The sequence below is a fragment of the Vigna umbellata genome, chromosome 3 (genome assembly GCF_029865625.1).
Source record: "Vigna umbellata cultivar VRB3 chromosome 3, Vumbellata_1.0, whole genome shotgun sequence".
Classification (NCBI taxonomy): Eukaryota; Viridiplantae; Streptophyta; class Magnoliopsida; order Fabales; family Fabaceae; genus Vigna; species Vigna umbellata.
This window is the reverse complement of record NC_142167.1, coordinates 7175743-7199630: the sequence shown is the minus strand read 5'-3', so window position 1 is coordinate 7199630 and position 23888 is coordinate 7175743. Positions and strand designations below refer to the sequence as shown.

Below are 23888 nucleotides of genomic sequence, written 5' to 3'. Positions count from 1 at the left end.
TGTAAAGCACTTAATTCATCCATCATAGCTTGACGCCAACCAGGATGAGTTTAAGGCATCACTCACAGATTTGGGAATTGACACAGAAGAAATGGATGAGAGACAAGTATAAAAAGATGGAGATAATCTGTTGTAATTAAGAACAGTATAATGGGGGGAAGGGTTACGGGTAGAGCGTATACCTTTACGGAGGGCAATAGGCAAGTCAGACTCAGTTGCTGGAGCCGGAGGAGACACAGGAGGCGGCACTGGAAGTGAGTCATGAGGGAGACAATTGCGGCGACGATAAACCTGAAGGGGTGGTGGTGAAGGACGATCCTGTGGTGAATGAGAGTCTAAAGAAGGAGACAAAATGGGTGGAGCATCACCAGGAGGATCACAGATAAGAGGAATATCAACAGTAACAGGGAGAGGTACAGAACTAGAAGATAAATGTGTAAAGTAAAAAGAAGATTCATCAAAAGTGACATCAGCAGAGATAAAATGACGATTGAGGGAAGGGGAAAAACACTTATAGCCCTTTTGTGACCGTGGAAATCCTAAGAAGACACATTTGTGAGACCTAGGAGATAACTTATCAAGACCAGGACTAAAATCATGAACAAAACATGTAGACCCAAAAACTCTAAGAGGTAATGGATGTAGAGGGTCTTGAGGAAATAATATAGAATGAGGGATTTTGTTTGCTAGGACGGAAGATGGCATGCGGTTGATAAGATAACATGCCGTGAGAACAGCATCACCCCAAAAACGTGAGGGTACTTGACCATGAATGAGAAAGTGGGAAAGTGGGTTTTTAAGCCTAACTCAACCCCACAAAACCGGCTTTTAGGGTGAGGTTTGCACCTCACTTATATATTATAATTTGGCCTTATCTCTAGTCGATGTGGGACTTCCAACACACCCCCTTCACGTCGAGGTATAGACATCTCGTGCGTGATAGTAGAAATTGGGTGGTCCGATAACGGCCCGATAGCGGGTGGAATAGAAGAATAGAATGTCCACTTAGAACTCGCTAGGATAGGCACTAACCATGGCTCTGATACCATGTTAAATATAGTGAAGAAGATTAGGAGAAATCTCCCTTATGTGTTTAGCATACACATAGGGTAGTTTATTTATAATGTAAGATAAGGGTTAAACCCTAAATACAGAATGGGCTAAGCCCAATTAACAGAAACACACAACTTAACATCTAACAGTAACAATCAAACTCTCTAAAATAAGGAAACAAAAATATATTGAAATGAATAGGAAGACTTTGACGATATTCTTTGAATTATTGAGCATATTTTATCCTAATAATCCTTTATTGACAACAATATGCACATATTCACATGATAGTTTTCGTTTGGATTTCACATTTTTATATTTACATATATTTGTTTTACTATTCCCCAGATGAACACAGAACTGCTGAAACAAAAGCCTGAAATGCTTGAGGAATATTTCGGCATTCATATTGATGAGCATGGAAATGTCTCTAGACTTCCTGTGATACTTGATCAATACACTCCAGACATGGATCGGATCCCAGAGTTTGCTCTTTGTTTGGGCAATGATGTCAGTTATAGATCTCTATGTTCTTTCTCTCTTCGCCAATTTGCAGAAATTTCTGTTACTTTTTTCTGCATATATCTGGCTCATTGTTAATATTATGGGTTTTATTTTTGTTGCCTGAGTTCAGTTTATGTACTATGATTGATATATTTTTTTGTGTTTCTTGTTTACAGTTTGAGTAAGTACTATCTGTTTATTCAGCTGTTATTCCATTGAATTCGTTGCCACTAATAATCAAGGACGTGCTTATTAATAATTACAAATGCTTCATAATGTTTTCTGATCACATCGTTTTTTTTCTTTACTGTTGAAAGATTGTGATTCGTTTTTATGATAGGTTGACTGGGAAGATGAAAAGAGTTGCATTCAAACGATTTCAGCTGCTCTGGGAAACTTCTATGCTATGCATCCACCGATGTTACCCAATCCATCTGGTGAAGGTTTTCTTTTTTACAAGAAGAGAAAAATGATGGATGACTGTGTTGAAGAGAATACCCATGATAATATCGGTACGGATTTATGCTTGTTACTTTGTGTATCATTCATACCACACATGTGTGGATATATCCCCACTTAACACTAAAGAAAACTTTTAATATAAAGGAAAGTAAAAATCTGCCCAAAGAGGTTTTGTGTGACTGAATGAAGTTTTGAAATTATAGTTATTAAGGTACTTGAAGAAGTTTTGCATAACGACTGCTGAATTCATTTAAGCTGAAATGTTGTGTTGTGTAATTTTTAGGAAGTCGATTTTAATCTCAATCTTACAAAACCAACTTATAAGGTGTAGTTTGTATCTATTTATATATTGTATTTCGATCTTATTTCCAATTGATGTAAGATCTCCAACTTAACCCCCTATCATGCCAAAGAGTGAACATCTCAAATGTAACACTAGATCTTTACAGGGGATTTGATAGCATGTGGCATGACAAACCCAATAGGTCCAAGAAACCTTGTTCAAATAGATTCTGATACAATATTAGGAAGAAGATTTTAACCCTAACTCAATCTTACAAAACTGCCAATTAAGGAAATATATTTACTTTTTATGGAGTGCTCTGGTTTCACTAGAAGGAGGTGAAGAAATTTTGACTGTGTAAACTGGGTATTCCAGTGTAGAAAAGGAGACCGCTCCTTTTGGGGGTAAACTTGTTTACCATTTTTTTATGTAATTCTTGATCCTTGGAGAAATAAAGAGGCATTGCAGTGATATGTTTTTTTGGAAAGGGAGAGATTGTTTTCCTAGCTGCAGTCTGGGCGATATCAGAGAGTCCTAACAGTGTAGTAGATTTGAATTCTTTGTCCTTTTAACATTGGTGCTGAGCTTACATTTTCCACGATCGATCTTTCTCCTTGTGAAGTCTGATGAGAATAGATGATTATGACTAGTTAGAGAACTTAAATAAATTTCTCCCTATTGTTTTAATCATTGTTGACTTAACTATTATATATCAAATTCAGCGGGAAAATTGACAACATAATGGGTTAGGCACACAATGTTAGTTGGGAACCTTGATTGTTTATAATAGAAGCAATTCCAATCCCGGTCCATTAGCAGTTTCAAATGATTCTTTTGTGGTTTTCGTATTGGCGAGGACTTCAATGATTGGACAAGGGAAATGTCCACAAAAAAGGAGAGTATATCTGGGGGTCTTGGGAGTAAGACTAGGTAATATGTTATTGCTAAAGATTTCACTATTTTTTTAGGTAGCCCCACACCCTTTTGGATGCGGAACTAAGCCTTGCTCAGGGTGTTAGACTACATAATATTTTATCATATCTTAAATTATCCTTTACGACTAGATTATCTATCTCATCTTTATCTTTTAGCGTAGTTATCATTTATCTTATAATGTTTGCTTTTGTAATTAGTATAAATAATGACGTAAGTTTAATCTGTTTAATATCTATCTATCTATTTATATATATATATATACATATTTGTATATGTATATATACATATATGTATATGTATATATACATATATGTATATGTATATATATATTAAATACATCAATGCAATGTAAACCATTTCTTAGTTTTAACACATGGGTACTGATTACTGAGGCTGCCCACCTGACTAGTTTTGCACGGGATTAAACCTTTGTATTTGTAGAAATCTCTCACCTGCTGAGCTGAAAATTGTCCAATCCCTTTTTCAACAATAGACTGTATCATTCCTCTCTGGGCTAGAATTTAAGGAGCGCGTACGATGATACTATAGGCTGATTATTCTGGATTAGATCCAGCTATGCTTTATACTTCTAGTTATTGCCTATACTTTTCTTTTAAGTGCAGCATGCTATTTCATGTTCAACTTAAATCTACTGAAAGCTCATTCGGATCATTTCTACCAAAAATTCTACTTGATTCCATTTTTTACCATGTTATTGTTTCTACTAGAAAGATGAAGGGGTGGAGCTGGTTCTTGATTGGGAAGGAAAAAACAGGAAATCGTTATTGAGAAAATAAATCATTGGTGGTGGTGTTTTATAATAAACTTGACTGAGTTAATGTTCTTCAGGGAGTGACGTGATTGACAATAAAGTTGAACATGAACTACTTTCTGAAGCTGAGACTACTTGGGCGCAGCGCGAATGGTCAATACAACATGTGCTTTTTCCTTCCATGAGACTCTTTTTCAAACCACCTGTTTCTATGGCTACTGATGGAACCTTTGTACAGGTAATGCTTTAATCAGCCCAGGAAGCTTACCTTTCTCTCCATGAAAATCTCATCCTTCATATTCTCTCTCTACTATGAATAACAATTCTTACTGTTTTATTTGTTTATTTGTATATGCTGGGTTGCCTGATTAAGAGTACATAAAGACTAGAGTTTCTCAGTTACTGATAAAAAGTCTTATTATATCTCTCCCTCCCTCTCTCTGGTTACAGAGGACATCATAAAAAAAGGTGAGGAGGGGACGAAATGTTGGCTATATTTGAGCATTGAATCTGAATTTTTCTCGTCAAATAATTATCCTAGCCCGTCCGTGGCAGTAGCTAGTAACTAAGAATTACGGATCTATAGCTGATAGTTGCTAGAAATTTACGGGTTTTCTCAGTTGTGTTGTGGGTTGTAGTTGAATTAGTTAGGACACACCAAGGCATAAATGGAGAGAGAAAGAAAGCTTTTCTTCATAATAATACCAAATCCCTTAAATTTCAGAAGGTAACATAATTTTTTAATATAGCTTTGGTGGAATGGGGAGGAGGGCTGTTCTTCCAAGATGTGGAAGAGGAAAACTTCCTTTTCTGAGCTCTTTGGATGATCTGGGAAGAATTCCATGTTTTGGTTCTCTCTCGAGAAGTTCATTTGCAGAGAACTCTCCGATCCTCAAGTTACCAAGAGTTATTTTGTAAAACATATAAAGAATAAGTGAATGTTGAGTGAGTACTCCGTCTGATATTGATGTGTATTTTCCAAGGCCTCCAATAATAGAGCTAAGTAATTAATCATGTATCCGATTAAGAATAAGATTTGAATACGAATTTTCAATTTCTTTAATCCAGTGGTAGTTGTTAGTTAATACCTTGACATATATACAAATCCGAGAATCTAAGGACTGTAGATATTCAACATTATCCTGGAGAAAGTATTTTACTAGCTCCATCAATAATTTCTTCATCTATGAATTTTTGTATTTTTACAGATAACTTCGCTGGAGAAACTGTATAAGATTTTTGAAAGATGTTAGGCCATCATATGGATTGAGACTACCGGTTGTTGGGTTTGGGCATTTTGGGTTTGGATTAATTGTGTTCCTTTGTATTCTCTGTAAATACGCATCTAGATTATTCAGGTATTAGAGGAATTCTTGTAGTGATTCGTCAAGTTGTTCCTTCGAATGTTTTTTCAAATGTATAGGCACTACGTAAATGATGCACATGTATTTTCCAGGAACTGATGAAAGTGCATTCTAATCTTTTGAATTTGACATTTTTCTAATCTTGTATCTTGGAAAGCATGAAATTGTATTGATATTCTTTAGATGGATTTTCTTGGGTTCGGTTCGATTAAGATGTCGAGGCTTCTCATATTTCCTTGGGCAATAGTAACAAAGGCTCTCCCTTTCTGCATCCCGTATCCTTTTTGGAGCACCCTACAATGTGAAAGAAAGACTGCATCGCAGCCGGTATTTTGGTGTGTACGTTTCATATCAGATTTCCAGAAATATTTGAATAAGCCTTCTAGATACCAGCGGGAGAATAAAATTGTGTTTCAAATAGTAATTATAAGGTTGATAACTTTGAATTGGACTGTCTGAAACAAGTGCACCTTTACCATAAACTTTTTTTTTACTTCTTTCTTTCATTTCTTGTTTTGATTATCCGTTTCAAACTTAAGCTATTTTTGAAATGGAGTGTAATTACTTGTTAATCACTTGCAAGATGAGCATTATTTGCAATTGAGACAGCTCAATCCAAGATGAATCATGAAGAATGAAAGTGGTTTTTAAAAGTTTAAGGAGGAAAAAGAAAAAGAAAAAGAAAAAGTGAAAAAAAGTGATTTTGTCACTACATTGCCACCTGTAACATTTCTCACTCACAATTGCTACTATATCTATGTCCCAAATAAATGTAAAGTCGGAAAGTTTTTTATATTCGCAAGTTGCAAGTATCATGTAACAGTCATCAATGCAATAACATCCGGAATTCGATAGAAGACTAGCATTTATACGGTTCAAAGTTGACTACCTATTCCTTATTCTGTGTTCCGAATCAAGGTTTTCATATGGTTTTAAAAATTCTGAATAAACTATTCCGAAAAAGGTTTTAAATTTTTCTTTTTTGGAACCGATTTTTCAGTATATATAAACTATTTGTGGGAACGTTATGCCAGAATTAAATACATATATCGCGCATCGTTTCTTCGGATTATTCATTAGGGATGTCATCCAGAATTCTCATTATGAGATGTATTTTGTCAAATACTTTCGAAACATTTCAGAAGAAGTTGCAGACAAAAGGTGTGCAGAAGTAACAACATGCAAGAAGTTCATAGGCATGATTGGAACACTTGGTCAATGTTGTGCTATACATTTACTTCCGATGGCTAGACGACTCATCCTTGAGTTAGATGCAGATAATACACACATAATCCTTGAATCCACAATATAGGGTACAGATTATTCAATGAATAGAAGAGGCTTGTATTATTACGTGTCGTATAATAATCATATTTGGGAGTCAAGCTTACTATCCATTTAAATTTTAGCAGAAGAAAAAAGTTTCAGCTAAGGTGTCTTGTCTTCAACTCCAAACAGAATTTACAGGTTTTGCCACTCTTTATGATATTGCACATTTACTTTCAAACAAAAACTCGTCTACTTTAATTCAATATCGAACTTTTCATCCATTAATACATGGAGCTCCCATCACATCTAAATTGTGAAAGTTGGCATGACACTTTAACACAGATCGTTTTCTTTTATTTGATAGAGGGAGGAGACAAAGGAAATAAAGCAGATTGAAAGATAAGCTGAAAATGAAAGAGCTACCTGTATGGGAGAATCCTCAAGTCAAACAAACAAAACTTAAAAGTGTTTTGTAGAGATGAAGCTGATCACTCAGAAAATGTAGCAACATGACTACGAATTAACCAATATCATGTAATCCAGTATGCACAAATTCATCCAATTTAAAAAGTGTATCCAACTCCAACACAGGATTTTTGAAGCATCCAAAGAAGAAAATTCAATACTTCATATAGCATCCACCAACTCCAGGAAAGATAATTCTCCAAGGAACATAAAGAAAAAATTTCTAATCTCAAAGTAAATTCAATATTTTCATTATTTTTTCAATCAAAATTCCATTAAAACAAACAAAGCTTATGGTATCGCACATGAGTATAGCAAGAAACCTTTAGTCGTAAGCTAACATTCGCATTCCCAAACTAGAGTTCTTGATTGCATCAAATATCCATTTGCAAAGCATCTCAGTCTACAAAACGAAAATTACATCATTAACTTAAAACGCTTTCCTAGTTCCCTTCAAACTTTGGGTCAGCCATAACAAAATGGTATGCTATCACCAGCACAAAGATGAAGACGCCAAGAAAATTGGCAAAGAAACCCAGATCTTGATCATCAATCATCTGCAACATCGCAGATAACAAAATCAAAACATGACAATACCCTGATTTGGGATATCAGAAAGAGGATTCACAACACAAACATGAAATATAAAATTTTGAATTTGTCACGGAATAGCAGTGTACAGTAAAAAACACAGAGATTGAAGAAAATGGGTAGCTAAAGAAACCGAAAATGGGACGGTTGAATTTGATCTGAAAAGTGAAAAAGAAGGATGTGAAAGGGGCAAATGAAATTGAAAAACGAGTAACTGATGATCGATCTGATGGAGGGGAAATCGAAAAGAATGAGATTACCTTCGGACGACGCGGTGGCAGATGCTGTCACTTTTCTCTGCGCTCTTCCTTCTTCTCCCTGCGCTGCTCCCCACACTCCTTCTTTTCCAACACAAATAAAAACCATACCATTCACTCCTTTTACCATTTTGCCCATCACTATTTTCCAAATTCCCAAATAACTAATAATAATAATAATGTTATTTATAAACTCCACTGATTCCAAAAATATGTTATACTACAAACAAAAACACTATCAATAAAATATACTGAGCATCAATTTTATTTTCTTGATAAAATTATTATTTTATAACTATGGCACGTGGCAACTTCAATTCGAATCATATATGCACAATAACTTATAATTTTTTAATTTAATATACATGATTTTAATTTGGATTGAGACAATGAGAATCCTATACTTATTATGTCTTTAAAAATTATTATATACTTTATATATATATATATATATATATATATATATATATATATATATATATATATATATATATATACACCCTGTATTGTATTTTATTATTTTTAAAATTAACGTATAAAATGTATCGGATACATGTGATACCCTATATCATAATTATAGAAAATTATTCTCTCTTTTTTCCAATTTAAATTCATGCACAAAATTTCTAGATACCTCCTAATTGTATGAGTTTTCTTTTTATGAACAAAGTATTTATATTTATATATATTAATTAAGCATTATAGAAAAATATTTACCGAGTTTGTAGTGAATAAAAGTGTATGGAGGTATAATACGTTGAAGGGTTGTAGTAAGATTAATTAGAAGTAATAAGTTTTGTTTGCTTACAAGTAACAAGTAGATCCGTCAATTCGGCCTCCTTACATGGTTTGGCTCTAACTCATGTGGGTTGGGGCCAGAAAAATCCACATTTTTAGTTCATTGGGTCAAAATATCTTCAAAAGTCCTGTGGATCAAGGTCAACCCATGGATCTTTTTTTAGAAAAAATGTTCATTTTGAATACAAGAAAAAATATAATTAACTCCTAATTTGTTACAAAAATAGTTACTATAGAAAATAAAATTGAAATTTTTATAGGAGGAGAGTTCTAGAATCAAGAAGCAAAAGCAAAATGACAATATTTATTGAGTTAGATTCTCTAAGTATATAATTAAAGGATCATTTCATAAATTTGAAATTTAAATATTTAATTTCGCTTTTTTTAGGTTATAAGTAAGAAATTAACTTTCTACCTAAAATTATCCTAATTGAAATTTAAGAGAAGATTTTCTCTAATTGAAGCTCTTAATTAAAAAAAAAATAGGCTTCTTTTTCTTTAAAAGAAGCTATTGAAAAAGAAATTAAATATAAATGATTTTTTTTTTCATTTTATACTCAACAAATCATGCTGATAACATAAATAATAAGTAAAAAGAGAAAACTCATAAACCTTATGCAGGCTGCAGTTGTATTCGCCCATAAGATTCAAACTCGTCGTACTACTCACTCAAAATGTTTATATTTTAAATATCATAAACATACATCTATGTTATGTGTTTTAATTGAAAGTTAAAAATAAATTATTTAATGTGTTAGTTAAAGAATTGAAATACTCTAACATTTGTCATTCTTTAGTACTTTAGATCTATTTAAAATTTTCATTTTTTTAATAAATTTTTAAGAAATCAACTTTCTTTTTATAATATATCTTATGGTAATTTTGAGAAAAGATTATAAGAGAGAAAAAAACAAAATAAAACATAAGTTTAATTTACACATAAAATATTAATACTATTTATGATCCAAAAATTTTAGATAATAATTTTTTTAATTATTTTTAATTTTAAATAGTTAGAAACAGATAGTGATATTTTAGAAGTCGAGGAAACAAAACCGTGATTCTTTTTAAGAACTGTAAAAGCAATACAAATATTAAATCAATTTAATATGTTATTATCTCTTATTTTGATATTACTAATTATATATAATTTTTTAATAATTGGTGTCTGCAATATAAGACATAATTGTATTAAAATTGACAATAAAATAATTTTTTTTATAATATTTTAGTAAAATAAATTTGTAATATTATTTAGTTGTATAAAATTAAGTGTGTGGTTTGCAATTGTTTTTAATTATTTACAAAAGTGGTTATTTTGAATATTAAATATTCTATTAAACTATAATTAATTACTTTTATTTAATAATTTGAAATAAGAAATCAATTACATGAATATAAAATTTAGTACTTTTAATAGTTATCATAAGAATGTTGAAATTTAGTTTCAAAATTTTTTTTAGTAAAGTTAAACTCACCTTAACCCTAGCCCTAACCTCCTTAAGAGGGAACTTTGAAGGTTAGGGCTTCTTTTTGGTCCCTATTTGAGAGACTTCTTAAGAGGAGGTTTTTCCGGATCATGGGTCAAATTCACAGCTCTACTATCAAGTTATGTTTGAGCGTCTAAGATTAATGTAGTTCAATGAATATGCTCCAACAGCTTCAAGGAATTTCCCCTGTTTCTTGAAACCACTTCACTGCTTGTATCAAATCTTGTTTTCACTCCCACAATCATTAATTGCTTTCTTAATTTCCGTATCCTACTCTATACACACTTATAGTGTAAAGTATAATTCTGAAAATGAAGTTTTGAAATCATTGTTGTCAGGGTTAGGGAAGCAATTTCACACAGCAACTGTTAAATTCATTTAAGCTCAAATATTTCGTGCTATATCATGATAGGTTAAGCAACAACCCAAATTCTCAAAAGAAAACAAAATATTAAAGAGTTAAAAAAGGCAAAACATTAAGAGCACTTTTCCATTGTAATTTCCATTACTGATTCCACTATTTGCAATTGAAGCTGTATATGTACATACAAAAGAAAGTACACTTGATGTTTAAATCCACATGAGGACAGAAATTGAAAATTTGTAGAACATGTTCAGGAACCGGCATGACGGAGGTAAAGAACTGATCTATAAAGGGCAGCAACATGTAGGAAGCAGATGAGCCCAATTAAGACATCATCTAAGAGACCAACTATTCCTAATATAGCTGGAACAACCATTCAAAAAGAGAAACACAGTTACTGTATGAAATATTATACAAATTCCCACCCAAAAAGAAAAAGGGTACAATAATTATACCTTCAGGAATGAGGTCAATTGGGCTCAGGATGTATACAACACTTGCAATCATCTGTAAATAAAGATAAACCAATATGACCCTTCTCTTTATATATTAATATAAAATAATAAATCTATCAAGATTGCTAGAAAAAGATTACAATAAATTTGGCATCTAAAAGGATCTTTATTAATTCTAAAGGAAATCACAAACAAATAAGAAAGGGAAAACAAACTTCACCCATGTATGGAACCTCTACACACTTCATTTTTTTCTCTCTTTTCTTGCCCCAAGAACGCACTTATTACATATAAGCACGGTTTATTTATTTAATTTCATTACACATTTACGCTTCTTTCTATTCTATCATTGTTCTCTCTGAATGTAGGTGAGGACTTGGATGTTTATTGATAATTTTTGAGAAAAACAAAACTTAACATGTATCTGTTTGGGAATTTTCCATCACCTTCCCTACTTTCAATGAAAAGCGCCATTCAACACATATTTTCTGATATAAGTGAAACTCCACTGCGTCTATTATTAAGAATTTAGTCCTATTATTGGGAATTTCCTTGTTCTCTCCCTTGCCCTGCTCAAACTCGTATTCAACAATCAGCCCAATACCCAAACCCTTGAATTTTTAAGGGTACAATAACATCAATCTTGTTAGTATTTTATTGTCATGAATTGTTAACTTCTAAAGAAACAAATTACCGACAAACGCAACCCATATGAACCAAAGATACCCAAAACCTAAATTACCCCTTTTATCAAAATTGAAGACCATAAAAGAAAATAACGGAAAATCGATTGAGGAACACAGCAAGTAAGGAATTGAAAGAGTGAGGAAACTGACAGCAACAAAGACACGGGCGCGGATGACAAGAGGAAGGGATCTTTGAGGGTTTAGGAACTCCCGAAGCAGCCTGTGCAACAGAAAAGGAAGATCTTGCACTCTCTGCAATCACCATTCGGAATCAATTCGACAAAAAAGTGCAATCAAAGGGAAGAAAGCGAGAAGAAAGAAGATGGGCACCTGAAAAAAAGAGGAGGGTTGGCCACCGAAGACACGGTTATAAGCATGAATTTTGGAGAGAATCTGAGCAACTTCAGGGTCATGACGCTGGCTGAGAGAGTGTTCGGTGGGGATTAAGAGAGTGATGGGTCGGCGACAGAGAGGGCATTTGCAAGAACTTGTTCCTGATGCGTGCTGCCACACGAGCATGATGCAATTTGCTGCAAAATGAAAAGGTTGAGAATTGATGGAAGAAAGATTGAAGGGTGGAAAGAGAAAGCGAAGGAGAGGGTTTTGATACCACAAAACCAGTGAGAGCAATTGGCTTGGCAAGGAATGTGAAAGTTGGCATGGCAGATTGAACAGAGATCGTTGGGAGGAGGACCAGACTCCATTTCCATTCCTTCATTCGCTGTCTTTCTCACTCTCCACCTCTTCTTCTTCTCTTCTTACTTTCCTTCCCAAGAGATATACTTAGCACACAAGTCATTTATTTCTTTTTTCTCTATATATTATTCTTCTTTGTTTATTTTATTGCAATTTTAGATTAACATCTTTGTAAAATATGTTTTAAATTATTATTTGTAATAAAAAGTATTTGTAATAAAAACTATGGTTGGATATGTTTTTTTTTAAATTATTATAAAAAATTATGTTTAAACTTTAAACTAAATTATAAATTAGTTAATTTTATGTTTTATGAAAATTAATGTTTGAACATCATTTCTAAAAAATGACATGGAAGTTATTTTAAAATTCACTATAAAAATTTATCTGTCAAGAAAATCAAAACATAATTAATCCTAAATAATATTAAAAAATAACAAAATATATTTATCTAAGTATAACTTTTATTTAAAATTGAATAGTATATATGTTTATTAATAAGTTTCAATAGCATATTTTCAAAAAAAAATTCATGGTTAATAAATTAAAACCACTTCCAATTACCTTCATAAATAAATTATATAATTATATATTATTATATTTACTCTACTCATTTCTTATGAGTTTTTACTCTCTTTTTTTTCATCAATTTCACTAATATTATAAGGAGAGAAAGGAAGTAATTAAATTAATATTTCACAGCTAACTTTTTTCTTATTAGACTTTGTTTTCTCTTTAGGATGGGGAGAAGAAACTTTGTTCTTTTATTTGTTTTCTATTAAATTTATAATTAATTTTCTATACAAGAACTATTATATAAAATTTAATTTATTTTGTAGGGTGTTATGTAACACCCTTATGCTCTCCTATTATTACAACAACTTGTCTATCGTCTAGCTAGTTGTATGCTAATCATCATACCTTTAATAGGATAATATCATCTAGCATGTGATTCAACTCACTGTCTCATAAATATAGAAAAACATTTATTCATATTAAAATATTTACATTCTTCATGAACTAAAATTTTCAAAATAAAATTTACATTAAACAGCCGTTGACACCCCTCTATTCTGCACATTCTCATGTATCACAGAAAAAATCACTCAAACAAAAACCCAAGGCAAGTTAACGTTATAAAAACATAGTCATAACGAATAAGGAGAAACCACATTCTTTACAAAATTCAACGTCCACACTACACAAATATTATCTTACTTCATTGAATTATTAGTGAAAATAATATCCACCGAAAGATTTGTGCATTAAATTAAAAATTTGTAGGTAAGACCAAAAATTTGTTATTATTTACGAATTATCTACATACCAAAATTCGTAAATAAAATAGTCGTAGATAATATTACCTACGAATACATTTGTAAGTAATTACAATAAAAAAAGGTAAAGAGTTTTTTAACTCAGCCAACTCCAATATCATACAAATAGCTACAAAAATTTCAATAATAAAATTATTAATTTGTGTTTAGTACTAGTAACTATGAATACACATTAGATTCAGGGGTTAGAATGTCAAATACATATTTACCTTTCATATTCCACCACCACCCTTTGCTCCCTCCACCTCCCCTTTAATGTTTTGTCCTTCACTAAAATTTTATTTTTAGGGTTAATATTTTTGAATTTTTACCCACTCCCAACCCATTCCACTAATCACCCATTACTAGTCCCCTACATAAATGCACGAGCAAGAAGCTTTTCTTTCATTTTAACGTTGGATTTCTTCCTCTCTTTGTTTCGCTTTGAGAATGCGGTGTAGTTTCATTCGGTGGTATACTTAGTGAGAGATTGCAAAGGTTGGTGGTGGTGGAAAGAATTGATCAAGCGCGGTTTCGGTCTTAGTGGTGTGGTGGTGCGTGTAGTGGTGCTTCCTCCAGATGCGTAATCAATCCTAGAATAAACCCTAAAATAAAAACGTAAACTTTAAACCGAGGTGAGCATCCTTCAGTAGATATGTCAACATCCGTTTAAAGTTTACGTTTTTATTTTAGGTTTTGTTTTATTAGTCTATTCTTTTTATAGAGATATTTTAATAATTTCATTTAAATGTTTTGATTTATTATTTTTGAATATATTTTTGGTTTAATACCTCTTTTGGTCCCTAGAAAGGGGGCCAATGTTCAATGTGGTCCCACCTTTTTTTAGAAGTTCAATGTGATCCCATCTTTTGTAAAAAGTGTGCAATCAAGTCCTTTTTGGAAACGGCGTGAAGTTTTTAACGGAGCAGCTGACAGGGTGGACTGAAGTTAGCTACGTGGCTTTGTGTGGGTAATACGTGGCAGAGAGAGGGTGATACGTGGCTGTGAGAGGGTAAATCAGAAATTAGGGTTTGAGTTGCAGAGAAATTGGGATTTATTGTCGCCTTGCAGCCTGGAGAAAAGCCGAAAGAAGAGCACCACCAACAAGTTCTGCTGCCATGGTAGCAATTGGAAATGGAGAGAATCGAAGTGTGTAGAGCAGTGAAAAGGACTTGATGAAGAAAAAGTGGTATGCCCCAACTAAATGCACTGCAATGCAGATATTGGCCAAGTCTATTAGCCAAAAGGGCTCGTAGAAGCCGAACCCTGTGAGGAAATTTCCTGGTGCATCATTTCCAAATGCAGCATATCCTAAGCACCCACACAGTACATAAAATAATGTTGTCGTCATTATCCCAATCAAACTAGCTCTCTTCATCACTTTGTTCTCTGGTGGACTTGATTTCAGGGTGTCCTGCAACATTATCGACCACATTTCTGTTGTAACGCCTTTTTAGAAATTCTTAGCCATCTTTGAAATCGGCGTGAAGTTCTCCTTTGTTGGTGGTGCTCTTCTTTCGGCTTTTCTCCAGGCTGCGTTCGACGAATGAAGAAGGCGACAATAAATCCCAATTTCTCTGCAACTCAAACCCTAATTTCTGATTTACCCTCTCACAGCCACGTATCACCCTCTCTCTGCCACGTATTACCCACACAAAGCCACGTAGCTAACTTCAGTCCACCCTGTCAGCTGCTCCGTTAAAAACTTAACGCCGTTTCCAAAAAGGACTTGATTGCACACTTTTTACAAAAGATGGGATCACATTGAACTTCTAAAAAAAGGTGGGACGACATTGAACATTGGCCCCCTTTCTAGGGACCAAAAGAGGTATTAAACCTATATTTTTTATGTATTTTAATAATGTATAATTATATTAGTTTATATTTATATTTTTGTATTTTGCAAGTTATATATAATTAGTTTTTAAATTTAGTGTTTTTGTAAAATATATATTTTTTATATATGATTTTTGTATTCTTTAATTGTTTAATAATTTTATAATTATATAAAAGTTACTTATTACTTTATTTATATGAAATATATAATTTAATTATATTAATATTTTTATATTTGTTTGATTAATTATTAATTATGTTAATAAGGCTCATTATAATTTTATAGGTGATTATTATTTAAAATGGATGAATATCTTCATATGGATTCTCAAATTGGTTGTAGTTTGAAATCCGATTTCTCTTCATTAATTTACGAAGTTGTAGAGGAAGATTTAACAAATAAATTTACCACAAATGAAATATTTTGTTCACAGGAGCACTTAATTCAATGGGTAAGAGGGATGACTTATGACTTATGACTTATGAATGTTGGGATGTACCTGAGTAAGTTGTTGATGAGCATGAGAGTGGAGGATAGGTCTACTCGCTATACTTAGTAAATCCTGATTTTTATCTACGGATAGGTTTGGTTGTTCAGGTATTGAACCTTTCTTGTGTGGGGGTGATGGTGGCTTTCTTGTCCTTTTGTGGCAGGAAGACATGTTCCTTAGTTAGGTTATGGAACTACTCGAGTAGATCTATAAGGGAGGCTACAAATGTTCCGTAGGGGAGGCTACAGGTGGACTGTAGGAGCGACTACAGTCGATGAGGTAAGGTACATGAGTATGATTAATTCTTTCCACTATGGTTTTATGGTCTTTGAGGAGACTCATGGTGGTTATCATGATGAGGTTAATCATGATGGAGGTACACATGTGGATGAGTATGGTGATGATAGAACATCAGGGAAATACTATGTTGATAGTAATGGTATCAAGTGATATAGTTGGCATAGGTGCTATGAGGATAAACTGTTAGTTTAAGTGTGTGATGTTAGTGATGATCGAGGATCGATGATAAAGTATTAAGTATCCAGATATGTTTGAATTGTTATGTTTTGAGGATTAGGAATCCTGTTATAATTACTTATGTGTATGGGATGTTTGATTATAACTTTGTTTTACTGGTAGCTTACCTCATACATGTTTGTATTTGTGTTTGTGAATGAAATTATTGATGATGATTGTATAATATGTTATACGTGAGCAGACGATGTTACATATGTTCCAGAGAGGTGATAGACTTGAAAGAGGATAGGAAAAGATCTTGAGATTTCAATTAAAGTTAATTTGTTTACAAGTGAGACAATGGAATTGTAGTTAATGTTTTGAAACTATTATGTTTGAAATAAGTTTTTTTTGAAAAGTACATTTTTCACGGTACAAGAAAGTTTGCAATTTATCATTTTTTTAATGCTGACATCCTAGAAATCGGGGTATTATAAAGCCAACATGATTCAACAAGTCATTTTCGCTCTAAACAACATCTCGTCTAATATAAAAAAGATTAATTGCCTTTAATAAATCTTCCAACACATTAGCTTCTGAGCCACTGAGTTTGATATAGAACTTTAGGGCAGCAAAAATGCTAAATGAACATCCAAACCCTCATATCCCGTCCATTAACACAAAACCATTAGATATGCAATAATAGCTTTAGCCACCATAAATGATCCATGGACAACAAATCCTTATGTCGTATTTCTCAAATTGCAGGTTAATGAAAATAATAATATGTAATAAATACATTCATTTCAAAATAACAAAATATCAAATCTAATAATATAATTGCTTTGGTAATTTGTAACCCTTTTTATGATGACATTCCAAATAGCATAACAGTAATTAGTGTTTAACGTGTGCTATCTACTAAATTACGTTTATCTTTTTTTAGATATAGAGAAGAAAAAAAAATGTTTAAACTTATTGTAGAGGCGGGTTGAAACCAAAAAAAAAATATTGCTTAATATATATACAAATTACATTATAATGACTTTATATCAAATGTAAGTTATAGAAGATGTTTTCCCGTTAGCATAACTTGTATCAAATATATATGATGAAAAACCTAATATTATCTGATACAGCTGAGCAAAAGTGAAATCAGAAAGCAACTATAGGTAATAGAGTTTACTTTGAGCATGTATTACTCTTTAAGCCAAGGGATATGGAAAGGATCAAACTAACATTAGATCCTATAATATTCAATGTGGTAACAGAGTCTAATTATTAATAGAGTCAAAATAATCTCATATATGGAATCCCTATTTAATATACCTATTAAAACACATCACATAGTAATTTTTTAATAAGAAGCCAAAGTTAATAATTAAAAGTAGAAAAAATATGTGTAATATCAAAAAGAGGAGAGGAGAAAAGAAGAAGAGAAAGAAGAAGAAAGAAAAAGAAAAAAAAAAGGAAAGGAAAGGAAGAAAAAAAATCAAATCTCAACATTTATTAACAATTAGAATTTGTCTATCATTATTGATAGACTTATAATAGTAAGTAATTATCAACAAATTTTTATTATTATCAATGAATTGTGTTTATCGATAATTAATAATTTTGTAGTGATATATCTATAATAAGGTTCAAAACATGCAAAGTAAATATTGATACTTAATGATCCATTTACATTTAAACAATGAATTGATAAAAATAGTAAAAAGAAACCAAACCATTGAAAAATGAGTAGTATCTAAAATAGGTATATAATTATATCATTATTAGATGTTAAAATTTTTCATTATGACATGCATGGAAGAAAAATAGTATTGGAATAAATACGGAAACATTACCTCGGATACCATGTGAATAAAAAATTGAATCAAAATGTATGATTACATAGTGATAACTATATAATAGTAAAAAAGAAATTGATCATAATAAAGAAACAAAAATAATTTATTATACATAACATATATAATATCTAGAAATGAAATAATTAATTAATTATTTAGAATGTTAATTATAATATTTAATTATACTTTATTCAAATATTTGGCAGTGAAACGGCCTAAATCACAAGATATTTTTTTGAAGTTTTTGTGTTCATAAAAGAGAAATGTGAGGAGGGGAATTGCATGAAAAAGACTAAGCATTTGAAGGATGAAGTCTTGTTTTGTTTTTGGTATATTGTTTAAGAAGTGTTTGACTAAATTTGTGAAGGTTATTAGGTTTTAGCATTGATTTGTAATTTTTTAAAAGTTTTTATGTGAATGCATATAATAATAATAATAATAATAATAATAATAGTAATCGGGTTGTCTTAAAGGGAGTGATATGTGGAAGGAGTAGGTAAATAAGGTAAAGGAAGAGAGAAAAAGGCTCTGTTCTTGCTTTAAACGTGCTCTCCTTAAGCTTCGGATCCCGTGACTGATCCAGCCACCTCCGTCTAACTAATATATATAAACATTGTAAGCGCCATTATTAACCTCTAAAAGAATAGCTCGCACACTTCTTCTTCAATCCAAAAAAACTTTCACATACAACCTTGGAAATGGTAAGTTCCAGTCATCATCATGTTATGTTAATCTCAGTGATCAAGATGTGATTTTGATTGGTGTTGTTTCAGGAGCACGCCAATGGGAATGTTGAAATGAGGTCCGCTAGGGACCCACATAAAGTGGAAAACTGGATGCCCGATGAGAACGATTCTAGGAAGGCGAAATGGTGGTATTCATCTTTCCACAATGTTACAGCTATGGTGGGCGCTGGCGTGCTAGGGTTACCTTTTGCCATTGCGCAGCTTGGATGGTAAGAAAAGGTTTAAATTTGAGAGATACCCTTTTGTGTTGTGTGATTGATGGATGTTTTGTGCAGGGTTCCAGGTGTTATAACGATCGTAGTTTCGTGGCTTCTGACATTTTACACACTGTGGCTACTTGCTGAAATGCACGAGATGGCTCCTGGGTTGAGGTTTGATAGATACTATGATCTGGGAGTGCACGTTCTTGGTCCTAAGAAAGGGCTTTGGCTGGTGATGCCGCAGCAGCTAACGGTTCAGGTGGCCTCGGCCATTGTTTACTGTGTCACCGGTGGAAAGTCGCTGAAGAAGTTTTTCCAAATACTGTCAGTTCGTGGCATGAGTGACATCAGACAAACATATTACATTCTGATCTTTGTAGTCTTGCAGATCTTGCTTTCCCAAACTCCTAACTTCCATAATTTGAAAGCAGTTTCTTCTCTGGCCGCTGTCATGTCAATCTGGTACGTTCCGATGTTTGCTTTCAAATTGTTAAATATAACGTCATTTGTCTGTGTGTTTGTTAATGCATGCAGCTATTCGATGGTGGCCTTTATCATGTCGGTTATTGAGGGTTTGAAGGGTCATCCTCGGAGTTATGATGTTCGGTCTCACACAACTGCAGGGAGGACTTTCGATGCCTTCAATGCCCTTGGAACCATAGCTTTTGCCTTTGCAGGTCACAGTGTTGCCTTGGAGATTCAGGCCACGTTGCCCTCTACAGTAGAGAAACCTTCAAAGATTCCAATGTGGCGAGGTGTGGTTGTGGCATATTCCATAGTCATTTTTTGCTATGCAACAGTTGCAATATCTGGATTCTGGGCATTTGGAAACGCTGTTGAAGATGATGTTCTCATCACCCTCGAACACCCCTTTTGGCTCATTGCCATCGCTAACTTTATGGTCTTTCTTCATGTTGTGGGAAGCTTCCAGGTATTATATGTGATTACCTTCATACGTACATATACCTAAATCAAATCAAACGTTGTTTCCTTGATCTGTTTCTTCTTGTGAAGGTTTTTTCCATGCCTGTGTTTGATACAATAGAGACAACTTTGGTGGAAAAATTGAATTGTAATCGCTCAGTCATGCTTCGCGCTGTTAGTCGAACAATTTTCGTTTGTAAGAAATTGATTCTCTCAAACGACTTTTGTGTTCTTAATTGCTTCTTTTGATTATTATTATTATATCTATGTTCATTATCTGTTGTTGCAGGTCTGGTGGGATTTATTGGCATGTGCATTCCATTTTTTGGAGGACTTTTAGGGTTTTTTGGAGGACTCGCTTTCACGTCAACATCATATATTGTAATATCTGAAATTGTGTTATAAAGTTAACCATGCTTGAATCTGAAGCTAACAATTTTGAAAAGTTTGATGCAGATTCCTTGTGTGTTATGGCTTGAGGCAACAAAACCTAGAAGATGGAGTTTCCATTGGGTGGTATCATGGGTATGTTTTTTTGATCGTTAACTGATAAACTGATTGAAAGACGAGTTTAATGTTTAGAATGATTTATGTTTTTGAACTGTGTTACAGTTAAGCATCATTGTTGGACTTATCATAGCACTTCTTGCACCGATTGGAGGAGTACGAACAATTGTGGTTTCCGCCAAGACTTACCAACTATTTTCCTAATAGAAGAGAAGATGTGTGTTGATGATAATCATGTTATGTACCATTATTTTCTCACATTTTGACAACAATTTGCAATGTACTTTTCATAGAGTTGGCTATTTCGCAAAAGTTTTAACTTGCGAAATTATTCGTATTTGTAACTGATCGTTAATTAGGATAAACAATTTTGTTCAGTGTATTTACTTTTCCATTTTTAGGATACATATTTGTACTGTTTCTTTTATATTCAAAAACTTATATATCTCTATCTCTTGTCTCTCTCAGTCTCTAGAGGCTTATGAAGATTTAAATTTTACAATAGTTTTTATCAAATATAATTGAATTTGGTGAACCTAATTGTAATTAATAAAAAGCTAAATCACTTAGTACATAATTTTGATAAATAAATACTATCATTTCATATTAGGTAATAATATGCTATTTATTATATGATTTTGATATAAAAATACTTATATTAATAGTTAAAATATTAAAAATACTATTATAATAAATTCTTTTTACAAACAAATAATTTTTAAAAAAAATGTGTTTCGGGTTAGGGGGTTGAGATCCCTTACTCAAAACACTCTAAGTTGTCCTGAAGACTGGATGAGTTCTCTAATGATCCTCATCATCCGACTTATGTTATTCGCTCTCTCTTTCTTGTCCTAGCCGTGTGAGTTGGTACATGTTAAAGTCACTCTGATACTCATGATTTTTCTCAATAATTATAAGGTAAAGATGAGTCATCCAAAGTAATTATGATTTTCCTTTATAATCTTATAATAAATTAAGTCTCACTTATTAATTACCAATTAATGACTTTCATTATTCCTATTAATTTACAATTAATGAGTGTTACTTTTATTAATTGTTCATATTTATTATCAATTAATTATTGTTTCTGACTGGTCGGTCATTTCGTTGTTGGATGGTCGATCGTCCGATTCTTAGCTGATCGGGTGGTCATACAGTACACAAGCTTCCCAAGCCCAAGCATGATATAATGTGCGAAGGGGTTTTAGATAGTTTGCTTCATATATGCAGATTAGTTTTACCTTCAGACACTTGTCTTTGTGTGTTGTTGTACGTTGACCAAGATCCTGAGCTTCAGTGACCACTCGTTGTAAGTAAGGACGAAGTTAAAAAGCGTTCTCTATAAGTTATTGAAGGTAATTCTTGAATTTGAAAAATGTTCTCTGACCACCCATAGAGGGCTTGGCAGGAGTTGAAAAACATTCCCTACCGACTGGTTCAAGGTAAGTCAAGAGTTGAAAAATGTTCATTAACCACCCGTGAAGGGCTCGACAGGAGTTAAAAAACATTCATTGTCGGCTGGTTAAAGGTAAGTCAAGAGTTGAAAAAGTTCCCTGACCACTCGTGAAGGATTGGGCAGGAGTTGAAAAACATTCCCTGACCACCCATGAAGGGCTCAACAAGATTTGAAAAACATTCCATGTTGGCTGGTTGAAGGTATGTCAAGAGTTGAAAAACGTTCTCTGACCACCCTTGAAGGGCTCGAACGGAGTTGAAAAACATTCCCTACCGGCTGATTGCTCAAATTTGGCCAAGTGCTTGTATGTAGGGTCCTGTCATCTGCATAGAAGAAAAGGAGAAATTCAAATTTGAACGGTCAGAAAAAGTGTATCCAATCAAGCTAATAATTCATTTACGAGGTTAAACAGTGAATATCAAGTTAGCTTAGGCTATGAGGCCAGAGAGCTAGCTTGACTATCCTACCTTATAGCCTAAGATAGTGAGACCGAACGGTTTCGGTTGAACGTTTGAAGGCCAGTTGAGGCTCAAACGAGAGCCAAGTCATTGGAGCTTGACAAGACTGAACCTATGCGGTCCAACTAACAGAGCGAGAGAGAGATTAAGGTCTGCTCGGGCTATCCCTGTACAAAAGAAAAATGGTCCACATGAATGGCCAAAATCGTGAGGCAAGAAGGCTAACACGTTGTGGCTGAGTAGTTAACATTGGAGTCAGTCCATGTTGAGACAGTCGCACTAGGATACGTTGAGGCCAAATGGTCACTACTTGAGATAAGTTGGAAAAGGCCAAGTTACCCTATCGAGGTATAAAAAAGGAGCCACAAACTTGGATGGAGGTTGTTGTACAATTGACCCTTTGACCCCAAGACTTGAGGATGAAGTCGAAGATTGTTTGATACCAAGGCTCTCAACCTTGTGGTCGTGTCGAGCGGTGGCCATGCTTTTTGGGTCTCGATGGAAACCAAGTGTGAGATTTCAAGTTTCCTTCTTTGAGAGGGTTTCGAAAGAACTTCAAATTATTGTGCTGATGATAGGACCTTGGGGAAAGAGATTATCAAAGCTTGAGGCAAGTAATGACCATGTTGTTGAAGCCCAACAAAAGTCAGGTTTGCAGGTATTGGACTAGGCTATGGCTTTGGACGAAACTGCAATGTTAGGGTTGAGTGGTTGATGCCCGAACAACCAAGACTTGAGGGCAGAGGTGACTGCACCATTGATATTGAGCCTAATTAGGCAAAAATGAAGCATGGTCGTTAATATGGAAAGCACATCTGGTTGTGAATGCCAAGTCAAGATCAAGTTTGATGTCAAACGCATGAGATCAATCGGTTGATGCATAAGGTGAACAGTTGACACTTGGACAAGACCAAGAAACGAGGTAGAAACCGATGATCAACTGTTTAGTAGGAACCGAACAAATATAAGCTTGAGATTGTCCGATGGGTGCCAAATGGGAAAAAAGCTCAAGGCCTAAGATAGCCTTGCTTGGGGGTAAGTTGTGTTGTTGAAGACGGGACCGTTGGATCTCGACATTGATTCATGACCAAGCAAAGACAATGAAACACCATATCAAGCTGACCGATTAAAATTATAGCCATATTAGGCTGTGATCAGGCTGAACATCCAAGATGATTGGCTACGCTTTCTATTAAAAAA

At 33.4% G+C, this 23888-nt stretch overlaps 4 protein-coding genes across 9 annotated transcripts in view; 2 read left to right on the top strand and 2 right to left on the bottom strand.

The window, feature by feature from the left end:
• MLH1 (MUTL-homolog 1) overlaps positions 1-5562 on the top strand; it is a 33689-nt gene extending 28127 nt beyond the window's left edge. For all 3 annotated transcript variants that reach the window (XM_088108331.1, XM_088108330.1, XM_088108329.1), the window contains exons 13-16: positions 1402-1563; positions 1898-2069; positions 4088-4248; positions 5219-5562. In XM_088108331.1, the coding sequence (XP_087964457.1) occupies positions 1402-1563; positions 1898-2069; positions 4088-4248; positions 5219-5263 (540 nt within the window). In that variant the 3' untranslated portion in view covers positions 5264-5562. The remainder of the gene's footprint in view (positions 1-1401; positions 1564-1897; positions 2070-4087; positions 4249-5218) is intronic.
• Positions 5563-7337: 1775 nt separating this feature from the next.
• LOC124827255 (dolichyl-diphosphooligosaccharide--protein glycosyltransferase subunit 4A) lies at positions 7338-7665 on the bottom strand. The gene has a single exon (XM_047300266.1). It carries the CDS (start codon positions 7663-7665, stop codon positions 7552-7554), a length of 114 nt encoding a protein of 37 aa, XP_047156222.1. The 3' UTR covers positions 7338-7551.
• Positions 7666-10703: 3038 nt separating this feature from the next.
• Positions 10704-12538, bottom strand: LOC124827263 (uncharacterized). The gene is made up of 5 exons (XM_047300285.2): positions 12360-12538; positions 12080-12279; positions 11900-12001; positions 11064-11115; positions 10704-10971 (listed from the first exon to the last, which is right to left on the bottom strand). Exons 1-5 carry the CDS (start codon positions 12457-12459, stop codon positions 10859-10861), a joined length of 567 nt encoding a protein of 188 aa, XP_047156241.1. The 5' UTR covers positions 12460-12538; the 3' UTR covers positions 10704-10858.
• A 3400-nt stretch (positions 12539-15938) lies between these two features.
• Positions 15939-21230, top strand: LOC124827253 (lysine histidine transporter-like 5). 4 transcript variants are annotated; one of them, XM_047300265.2, is made up of 8 exons: positions 15945-19098; positions 19171-19352; positions 19419-19805; positions 19878-20274; positions 20358-20463; positions 20557-20648; positions 20724-20792; positions 20880-21230. In XM_047300265.2, exons 1-8 carry the CDS (start codon positions 19096-19098, stop codon positions 20976-20978), a joined length of 1335 nt encoding a protein of 444 aa, XP_047156221.1. In that variant the 5' UTR covers positions 15945-19095; the 3' UTR covers positions 20979-21230. The 4 variants fall into 4 exon arrangements, with proteins under 4 accessions (XP_087964636.1, XP_087964637.1, XP_047156221.1 ...); XM_088108510.1 differs by having other exon boundaries at positions 15939-19098; positions 19419-20274; XM_088108511.1 differs by having other exon boundaries at positions 15940-19352; positions 19419-20274.
• Positions 21231-23888: the final 2658 nt, after the last annotated feature.